General features: G+C 39.0%; 2 protein-coding genes across 3 annotated transcripts; both read left to right on the plus strand.

Annotated features, from left to right (window-relative positions):
* The first annotated feature begins 1,383 nt into the window (after positions 1-1,383).
* On the plus strand, positions 1,384-5,100 carry LOC117253081 (THAP domain-containing protein 6-like). The gene is made up of 4 exons (XM_033620428.2): positions 1,384-1,808; positions 2,162-2,354; positions 2,489-2,587; positions 2,708-5,100. The coding sequence occupies exons 1-4, from the start codon at positions 1,729-1,731 to the stop codon at positions 3,056-3,058; spliced, it is 723 nt and encodes a 240-aa protein (XP_033476319.2). The 5' UTR covers positions 1,384-1,728; the 3' UTR covers positions 3,059-5,100.
* Positions 5,101-5,332: 232 nt separating this feature from the next.
* On the plus strand, positions 5,333-10,490 carry LOC117253225 (transmembrane protein 248). 2 transcript variants are annotated; one of them, XM_033620622.2, is made up of 7 exons: positions 5,333-5,473; positions 6,022-6,209; positions 6,383-6,638; positions 6,734-6,833; positions 8,210-8,351; positions 8,446-8,586; positions 8,735-10,490. In XM_033620622.2, the coding sequence occupies exons 2-7, from the start codon at positions 6,036-6,038 to the stop codon at positions 8,753-8,755; spliced, it is 834 nt and encodes a 277-aa protein (XP_033476513.1). In that variant the 5' UTR covers positions 5,333-5,473; positions 6,022-6,035; the 3' UTR covers positions 8,756-10,490. The 2 variants fall into 2 exon arrangements, with proteins under 2 accessions (XP_033476513.1, XP_033476514.1); XM_033620623.2 differs by having other exon boundaries at positions 5,395-5,565.
* Positions 10,491-10,592: the final 102 nt, after the last annotated feature.

The raw sequence follows: 10,592 nt of genomic DNA on the forward strand, positions 1-10,592 counted from the left end.
TAGCTTCAGAGCTAAAAAAAAATAAAATAAACCACACTTTATAAGATATTTTGAGATGAGATATCTTTCCCCAGAATGGTTATTTTCATTTCCCTGAAACTTGTTAATAATTATTGCATAACATTAACAATTTAAAGATGTTATATGACTCCATGATTTAATCATTTTTTCATGGTTTTCACCTGCTATAATACTACAGTCAGTGGTTTTACCTCCATAGGTAGATATTTGTACTATGTTGACTTCAGGGTTTTCTACCTCTGTGTGATACCTAATGGGTCTGTTTTTCATTGGGTTTAGGACATTTCCAAATTACAGCTTGTAATGGCTTGGTTCAGCATGGTTTAGCTCTAAGGTCCAATTTTAAAGAATAAATAACTTTTTTAAAAAAGTATTTGGAATGGAGGATTTTGCAAGGTTCCATTAATTTAATAGAAGTTTTCACTTTTTTTTCTCAATAAAATCCATAACATAAACAGGAAGTCCTATGTGAGTTGATATGGAATGACCCATTTTTAATAATTTTTAAATCATGCATTGTTTGTGAAATATTTTCTAAATAAACAGTGCCCAGATTATTGGGTTTCTTAAAAATCGATTTCTGTCATTTCTCGATCATGTTTCCATGAAATTGCACCATCTGGTTCTGTTAAAAACATAAAGAAATCTTATACCATTAATAAATAAAAAAGTGCTACTTTGCGATGAGAAAGTCACAGCATAAGCATATTGTTGCAAAAACACAATAAATATAATTTATGTGGGCCTAATGATCTTATGTTTTAATGGATATGTGTACAAAATTATTGATAATATGCCTGTGGATATTCTCATTCATCCAGGTCATAGTTATCTCAAGGCAATTGAATCGAACGCAACTGGACTTGGTTTTGTCTTAGAATACGTTTCACCTCTTATCCAAGAGGCTTTATCAGTTCATGTTTGTCTGACTAGGCTGGCACTAGTCTGACAAACTGGTGTGGAAACAACCCAGGTATTTAACCTCTGGGGAGGTCAAGAAGCCTCTTGGATAAGAGGTGAAACGTCTTATAAGACAAAACCAAGTCCAGTTGCGTTCGATTCAATTGCTTGAGATATCGATAATATGACATTAATTGATAAGAAAAGGCTTCCGGTACCAGAGGCCGTTTACACGTTGCCGGCTATTTTCATAAACGGACATTTCACCGTCTCCGTTTTCAAAAAGATCTTCGTTTACACTTACCCGTGTATATATACACAAGAGCATGCCAAACCTGTAGGTGGCAATGTAACGAGAAGCTCAAGCCTTCCATGTATCCATTGTCACCATAGCAACATAGGTCGCACTTTTTACACAGGCGCAAGTTCCGGCGCATACTGTGACGTGGGCTGCCTATAAATCCGTTTATCTGCGTTTATCTCAGTTTACATGCAAACGCGCAACCGGAGTTTTCCAAAATCTCCACTCTGGCCGGAGTTTTTAGAAAGACTCGTTTTCAGAGGAGAAATCTCCGTTTGCGTGTAAACGAAGGGCACAAACGAAGGAAGATGTCTCCGTTTATCAAAATCACCGTGTACGTGTAAACGGCCTCCCAGTGTGATCTTAGTCAGTCATGTGACCCGCGTCACGGCCGTCGTCATGGTCGTCATAGCCCATGCCGCACCCTGGCTTGTGGCTGCGTCAATACCGCCGCCATCTTGCCTAGGTGCTTTGACTGGTTCAGATCCGTGTCAGATTCTGCAAAAATGCCACATTTTTGCTCTGCATTTGGGTGTACGAACGAGAGAAGTGTTAAAACCAAGCAGAAGGGAATAACATTCCACAGGTAAGAAGTTGTTTTACAATATTTTACTGTTACGAACATGTTTAATGGGATATATCAAAAAGTGATCCTTCTTATAAGCTAATCAAGTAAAGTAACTGTCCTGATCTGGTCCTAATGCCAAATTAAGCTAACGCTATGTCACACAACTTGAAGAAAAAGGTTAACATTTGTATAATATAAAATTACGATGCTTTGTCAAACAGCTATGTCGGTGTATGTGTTATTCCAACTATCTGTTTCATGGCACCAACGTGACATAACGCAGTATAATGTTAGTAGTTAACTTGTGGCCTGAATTGTAACTACAAATTATGTGGAACTGCGTTTTTCTGACACACTTATTTTGTGTGTAGTTTCCCAAAAAACACAGATAGGAGACGGGCATGGGTAGCAGCAGTGAGGAGAAAGGACTTTGTTCCAAGTGACTCCTCAGTCATCTGCAGCTGTCACTTCAGACCTGAGGACTTCGACAGGACTGGGCAGACTGTCCGTTTAAGGGACGGAGTGACTCCCTCTGTATTCAATTTTCCCGAGTATCACTGCAAAGTTAGTATTGAAATAGTTTCTGTATAAATAATGACATAATCTAACACATGTAATGCCCACTAAACTTAACAATAGAAACACAGTTTGATATTGTTCCTCTTGACTTACTGGTAAACAATTAACTTTATCTCCAGGTGCCCAGTACATCCAGGTCAACCAGGACATCCCAAGCTGCTCTACAAAGTCCTGATGTTCAGGTTCAGCCACCAGACAACCAGGAGGAGTCAACCTCAGTGAGTGAAACAGTTTGTAGTTAAACACCTTTGCGGGAAGCTGGGCTTCTGTTACAGTGACAATACATTTAAATTAATTATTTAAATATATGATTATATAATTACATTCATATTTTTCAGGATCATCAGTATGCCCTTGACCTGATTGATGTTAAACGGAAGTTAACTGAGGCACAGGAGAGGGTGGATGAATTGCAGAGAAAATTGCGAAATGCCAAGGATCGAGAAAGAAGGCACACTAAAACAGTGAAATCCCTGCTCCAGGATTTAAAAGAGAAAAAGCTGCTTACAGAGGAACTGCAGCACACTTCTTCTAGGACCTCTCAAAGCTCCTCTATGACCTCTAAAAGCTGCTGTATGACCCCTAAAACTTCCTCCAGGACCCATAAAACGTCCTCCAGGACCTCTAAATCATCCTCTAGGACCTCTAAACATCTTCTAGGAACCCTGAAACTCTCTCACATCCTCTAAAACCTTCTCCAGGACTCCTAAAAATAATACTACTGTACACTGTATATATTTTTTGTAAATATGACCTAATAATGTAAACAGTTCTGTGTCCAGGCTCCCATGAGCACTGTGGTGTTATACACTGCCTGGCCAAAAAAAAAGTCACCACCAAAAAAAAGGTCATACACTCTAATATTTCATTGGACCGCCTTTAGCTTTGATTACGGCACGCATTCGCTGTGGCATTGTTTCGATAAGCTTCTGCAATGTCACAAGATTTATTTCCATCCAGTGTTGCATTAATTTTTCACCAAGATCTTGCATTGATGATGGTAGAGTCTGACCGCTGCGCAAAGCCTTCTCCAGCACATCCCAAAGATTCTCAATGGGGTTAAGGTCTGGACTCTGTGGTGGCCAATCCATGTGTGAAAATGATGTCTCATGCTCCCTGAACCAGTCTTTCACAATTTGAGCCCGATGAATCCTGGCATTGTCATCTTGGAATATGCCCGTGCCATCAGGGAAGAAAAAATCCATTGATGGAATAACCTGGTCATTCAGTATATTCAGGTAGTCAGCTGACCTCATTCTTTGAGCACATACTGTTGCTGAACCTAGACCTGACCAACTGCAGCAACCCCAGATCATAACACTGCCCCCACAGGCTTGTACAGTAGGCACTAGGCATGATGGGTGCATCACTTCATCTGCCTCTCTTCTTACCCTGATGCGCCCATCACTCTGGAACAGGGTAAATCTGGACTCATCAGACCACATGACCTTCTTCCATTGCTCCAGAGTCCAATCTTTATGCTCCCTAGCAAATTGAAGCCTTTTTTTCCAGTTAGCCTCACTGATTAGTGGTTTTCTTAAGGCTACACAGCTGTTCAGTCCCAATCCCTTTAGTTCCCTTCGCATTGTGCATGTGGAAATGCTCTTACTTTCACTATTAAACATAGCCCTGAGTTCTACTGTTGTTTTTCTTCGATTTGATCTCACCGAATGTTTAAGTGATCGCCGATCACGATCATTGAGGATTTTTTTCCGGCCACATTTCTTCCTTGAAGACAATGGGTCCCCACTATCCTTCCAGTTTTTAATAATGCGTTGGACAGTTCTTAACCCAATTTTAGTAGTTTCTGCAATCTCCTTAGATGTTTTCTCTGCTTGATGCATGCCAATGATTTGACCCTTCTCAAACAGACTAACATCTTTTCCACGACCACGGGATGTGTCTTTCGACATGGTTGTTTAGGAAATGAGAAGCAACTCATTGCACCAGTTGGGGTTAAATAACTTGTTGCCAGCTGAAAGATAATCGCCCATGCAGTAATTATCCAATAGGAGGCTCGTACCTATTTGCTTAGTTAAATCCAGGTGGCGACTTTTTTTTGGCCAGGCAGTGTACATATGAGATTAAAGCAAACTTTTGTGTAAACATGCAGCTCTAAGTCATTTATTTTCACTTGTACAAAACCAACATTTGTTAATCAGAATGTATAACTACACTGCAGCTCGGCACAACCCTGCTGATACACTATTTTTTGCACATTGTGTGACTTAAAATGTGAATAAACATTTATAATCAAAATTAATAATTAAATGACATCATGGTGGGCATTGTACATCTAGTAAGAAAAAAGAATATTATATGGGGAAAGTTTAGTTTAAATGTGTTGTAGAACTATTACTGTTACTTTGTTGACATAAGATCAAATATTTTGGTATGAAAAGCTGCATTTTTTATTTAACTAAGTATCCTGTATCATAACTACATGTCTGACGATTGTAACAAACCAAACCGCATGAAAATCGGTTGAGAATTCAGCGAGTGATGATTTTAATCATAAATAGTCTCCTGCCTCAATAGACATACATGCATTAGGCAACTTAAAATCTGTATTTGAACACAGTTTATGTGGTGCTGGATTGTGATATGATGCTTGATCTGATGCTTGGAGTGACTGCTGGACTTTGGTCTGAATATGCCTTGAATACTTGTTTTTCCTTTTATTTTCTATTTTCTTTCTTTTTTTAAAAAAAAAATCCTTTCTGTGTCATGACCCCCTGGCTTATTTTGTTGAATGCATTCTGAATTTGCACGATGGCTACTATGTGCATTTGTAAATGATGTGTAACATGTTTAATAAAAAATAAATAAAAATACATGCAGCGCGGCTCCACCTGGGCAAGATGGCGGCCGCGTTGACGTAGCCGTTTGAATGCGGCATCTACGTATATGCGTCATGGCCAGTGAGCTGTCGTAAAGTGACGCAGCTGTCGTGATACGCTTGTGCTGCTTTGACTGAACTTAAAACAAGTTAAATGTCGAAGTCCTGTTTACTTAACGTCAAGACAGTTGAGTATCACTGTTTTTTTTTTTTTTTTTAACAAAACTGGCGACGTAATCATCAGCGAAGATTGTTCCAGTTCAAGGTATGAAGTTATCTTTCAGCTAGTTGGTTGGCAACGTTACACTGACAGTAACCTAACGCAGCGGTACTTCATCAGTGGAGCTGACTGATAAGGTAGACACGTTACACGTATCCTGTTGACTTTCTGGATTCGCTAAACGTATGTTACCTGTCGTACTGTAACCATCAGTGGAAAGGCGGTTTTCCACGTCAGTAACTATAGATAAGCTCCGTTAGTGCCTTATTTTTGGATATCTACAAAGTCTCAAGACATATGGCAACTTAAAGCTAAAACCAACAGTGTGTTTAATCTTTTTCTTGCTCTCACTATACTGAAAAAGAGGTACATTCACTTAAAGAAATGTCTGAAAGATGTGGGGATCGTTGAGTCCTGAATTACAAATGATAAGTGCCTTAATGAAACTGTCCTCAACATCTAGCTTTAGGTTTAACAGATGTGTAACTTAGACCCTGTTACAACTGACCACAGTCCCACTAGCACTACCACAGTCTCTGTGGACAAAAGCCGTAATAACTTTAATAACTTAAGTGACTGACTTCTGTTTACAGCTTGGCAGGGGTGTATGTGGAGTCTGATGATGGGTTTCTGGCAGCCGGTGACCAACCTTAGAGATTATATATCCCACAATCCTCCAGGGGCTACATTTTTCCTGTGTCTGTTGACCTTGGCTATCTCCTTCATCTGCCTCAGCTCCTATAGCTTCACTCACACTCTGCCTAACCCTGACATAGAAAAGGTAAAGACTCACCTTTTTTCAATTCATGTTGGAGAATGGAAGTTGTCTGATGGCCTACCATGCAGTTTTAATAATCCAATTTCCTGTGTGCAAATAAAACATAATGTGCAGGCTGTGACTGTATGCATGAACTCACACTGATGTGTAAATCACACACTGTATTCTTCTTTTAGGACTGGAACCATCTGCTGTCATCCTTATCTCAGTTTCAACTGTGTGTGAAAGCTAATACAAATACATCTGAGCTTGTAATGCCAGTCCCCTCTCCTGTGATGGATAGAAACGCTTTAGTTAACCCCTCAAAGACACCTTCTCTCACCACTTTGCGTCTCAAGGTTCCCCTGACTGTGACTGCAGACTCAAACAGTGGCTCTCTGAGTGATCTTAGTTTGCACACTGCCTTGAACGCAAGTCAGTTAAATCTTGGAGGTTGGTATTGCAGCGCATTGGTTTTGTTTTGAAAAGTTTGTGTGTATGTGTTTAACAGTTAATTCTAATGTATGATCTGTTGCTTTATTCCCCAGGCAATGAGGTTGTTAAAGTAACTCTAGAGTTTTTGTCTGGAAATGATACCTACACTTGCCTCACCATAAGTGCCCCAACACACCACCTGCCTATGAGTCTGTAAGTACCTTCTCCCTCTGAAGTGTGCGTTTCTAAGCTTCCTGAATTTAAAGGTCCTGTGTATAGGATTTAGGGGAATATATTGGCAAAAATGGAATATATTATAACAACTATGTTTTCTTTAGCGTTAAATCAGCTGAAAATAAAAATTGTTGTGTTTTTGTTAACTTAAAGCGAGTCATTTATGTATACATAAGGAGCGGATCATTGTCCACCATGTTGCACGGCCATGTTGCATGTCTGGCTCCAAGACAGAGCCATTTGCGTTTTCCATGACAAGCATCGTCAGAAAAGCACATATTTTTATTGATGTGAAACTGCTTTATTCAGTGTTTTTACTGCTTTAAATCCTCAGGTCCATTTGTTTTGTACGGGAAGAGACCTTTGCTCATAATTCAGCACCTGGTAAAAACCTCCTGAACAATGAGCACTAAAGAAATTCTGACTGAGATAAGTTTCAGCTGATTGGAATTTGCCGTCCTCACTGCTAGATGCCACTAAATCCCCCCAAATCTTACAAACTGCTTCTTTAAATCACCAGTAATAGATGGCTCCAGGGAGGACATTTTTCTTGGCTGACATGAGAGTTGGCATTGCCCTGGTTCTCATGTCAAAAAGCCCATGGGATTTTTTACTCCGGCAGAAAATAAGCACTGGTAAACAAAAGTTTATGATACTTACATATTTTGTTTGGCAAGATAATCTTTACAAGTGAACAGCACTTTTGTGATTTTTGAAGCGTAAATGCAATCACCAGACGTAAAAAACTAAGGTTAGGCTATAAACAAACTACACCATTGTCACATGTCATAATGTCACCACTACTACAAGGCTGTTCAGTGTGATGATGTTCTGCAGTCTTGTTCAGCCACTTGTTAGCAGCAGCCTTTTTTTATTACACATAAAAGCTTCAGAATTCATAAGTGGGGTTTTTAGTGATGTATTTTATTTCGTAGAACAAAACTTGAAAGTCTCTTAAGCTCATGTTAACCACAGACATTATTTCAGACATCCCACCAAATACCAATTCAGAAAATCTATTGACTTTGAGACGAGGGAACTGGGAGTGCTAAAATGTTGACTCATTTCCTGGTTTCAGGACTCATTTCTGGGGCACTCTATTCAGGTATATAAAGAGAATGTCTGTAAAGGATGATATGTGTTATGATGTTTAGTCTTGTCCTGTGTATTCTGTAATGTTATGTGTTGATGTAAGTTCTTACGGTGGCATTGTCACTATTTTAAATCTGTTTTGTGGAACCCAGGAAGAATAGCTGCAGCAATGCTATAACTAATGAGGATCATACTAATTAAAACTTAACTCACGAATGGGTATTTTTTGTGTTTTCTTGCATACACTGTGTACTTTAATGAAGACTTCCACCAGAGTGCCCAGCATCTGAGACAAACATTTCACCCATCCATGTAGAAGCGAGCAACAAGCCGTCGACAGCATCACAAACCTGCTACAGTCTACAATCCAAGAATGATCCAACACTCACAGTCATGTTAACACAGGTACAGTGTGTCACACATGAACAGCATAACTTGTTCAGCCCTACCACAGACACTGTTCTCATCCTGGCGGTCATTTTCTGTTTTAATTCTGTAGGAGGAGCAGAGCATTGCTGTGCGACATCAGCTGGAAGTCAGTGTGTGTCTGCTCGGAGTTTGTTTGATACTCTGTGTAGCTGTGAGTCTGACGCATTCAGTCACACGCCGCTCCCACTGGAATGGTCTGGATCTACAAAATGTAACAGTCTTTTCTCATATTACCATATTACTCTGTTTTTGTATCCCTGACTATGATAACAATTAGTAATTTTGATTGAACAGCTACATATCCTACTCTCTGCAGATACTCTTTTCATCTGACCCTATTGTTTTTACTTTATTTGCAGGAGTCCTTGATTGGCACCTGAACATTTTTCATCCTCTGCATCCTAAAGAAATCAGTTGATGGTGGTGGTCAAGAGAGAGGAGCGATATGTGTCACTATCTTTTAAAGGGACATCTCGCAGATTTTACAAGAAAAACCAGTTTGCACATCATGCCGAGTACGACTTGGCCTGTGAAAACAGTTGTTTGATGTCCTCTGTGGCTCTGAAGGGAGCTTGTTAAAGCCTGAAGGTTATCTCCACTTGTGTTTGGAGAATAGATATTTATGTTGCATCCAGCAAAGTGAATATATTTAAGCTAACATTTTGAATCCGTCTCTTACAAGTTTCCCAACTTTGTGAAAGTGCAATTCTTTATCAGAGCATTCCTGTTATAGGAGATTGAAATATTTTACAGTATCCAAGTGAGAAACATGGTTGTGATAAAGAAGGAGTATATTTTGTCATGGGACCACGGTGTAATGGGAACAACTCTTCAATGACTGGTTATACATTTACTATTCAGTACGGTTTGTGCAGTACATGTCATGTTAATTTCAGTTCCCACATTTCCCACATTTATTGGTTGTATTCAGCCGTGTGAGAGCTGAACATGTTAACTGTTTCTTCCATTCAAAACGGTGATTTTTTTTTTTTTTTTTTTTTTTACTGTGAAGGTAGTGGTATTATATACTGTTTCCATGTCAGCAGGTGTGTTTGCTTTTTATCTTTTACTGAATTTAAGTTATATGAGCATACTGGGCTACTTTTAATTTACATGTCTGACATTGAAAGTTAATTGAATCCAGATGCCAAATCAACAGACCCACCTGTACTCTTGCATCCTCCTACAATGTGTTACATCACTTGCATAGCAGCAGAAACTTTTAAAAGTGTGTTTAAGAAACACCCAAATGCCTCTTGCTTGAATTTCAAAGCAACCAAAAGTGTTTATGTGAGGAGAAGAAGAAGAGGGATGTAACATCTGCTGCTATGATACAAGCCATTTGTAATGTCGGTTTAATGACAAAGAGTATTAGGACACTAAGCACAGTAAAGTGAGTCTATGTCCAATAGATTCTCTGAGTCTAGGAGCTCATGATTGCATCCTGCTTTCCAAACACTATTTTCCTAGTTTTAGCTAGATGGAAAATTTTTATAGTGACTGGGAAGTTATGGAACTCTACACCGAGTGTCTTTTGTGTAAGTAACGAACACTGGTTAAATTTGTGGTTCTGCCAAATGAAGGAAAGCTTGTGATGTAAGCCTTTAGGCTTGGCTTGATGCACTCACACAAAATAATGGTATTAACTAACTTTTGCAGTTACTCGTCTAAATGACAATGAACTTAAAAAAAAAAAAAACTAACAACCTTGGCTACACTACTAAATTTCCTCTCTGGGGATCAACAAAGCTTTATCTTTATCATATTCGTACGTTTTTCTTGGAGCCCAAGACCAGCAAAGGAAGAGGGGCATCAAATTTAGAGCTATGACTTTTGAGTTTTAGTTTTAATGTTTCTCTAAAGAGACCAGAAAATGTTAGGTATACCATGCCTTACATTACTGTTAAGCATTTTTTATATTGTTGATTATTTACCCACAGAGACTTTTAAAATGTCTTTAAATCTCTTACTGTAAACATTATGCCTGTTTCATCAATGTCAAAATTACCTCATTGTGTAGAAATAAGGAAAAGGGAGAGGACACACTGCCAAAAATGTCTGTAATGTCAATTATTATCAGGTGACAAATACACAATAAAACATTTTCTCCTGTAAATCAAAGTTGTCAGTGATAAATATGATCATACCTGTCATCTGCTGCTGAGAAATCACCTCAGTGAGAGTCACCACTGATGTACTGGTATGCTACCTCGTCTA

Source organism: Epinephelus lanceolatus, chromosome 9, assembly GCF_041903045.1.
Source record: "Epinephelus lanceolatus isolate andai-2023 chromosome 9, ASM4190304v1, whole genome shotgun sequence".
NCBI lineage: Eukaryota > Metazoa > Chordata > Actinopteri > Perciformes > Serranidae > Epinephelus > Epinephelus lanceolatus.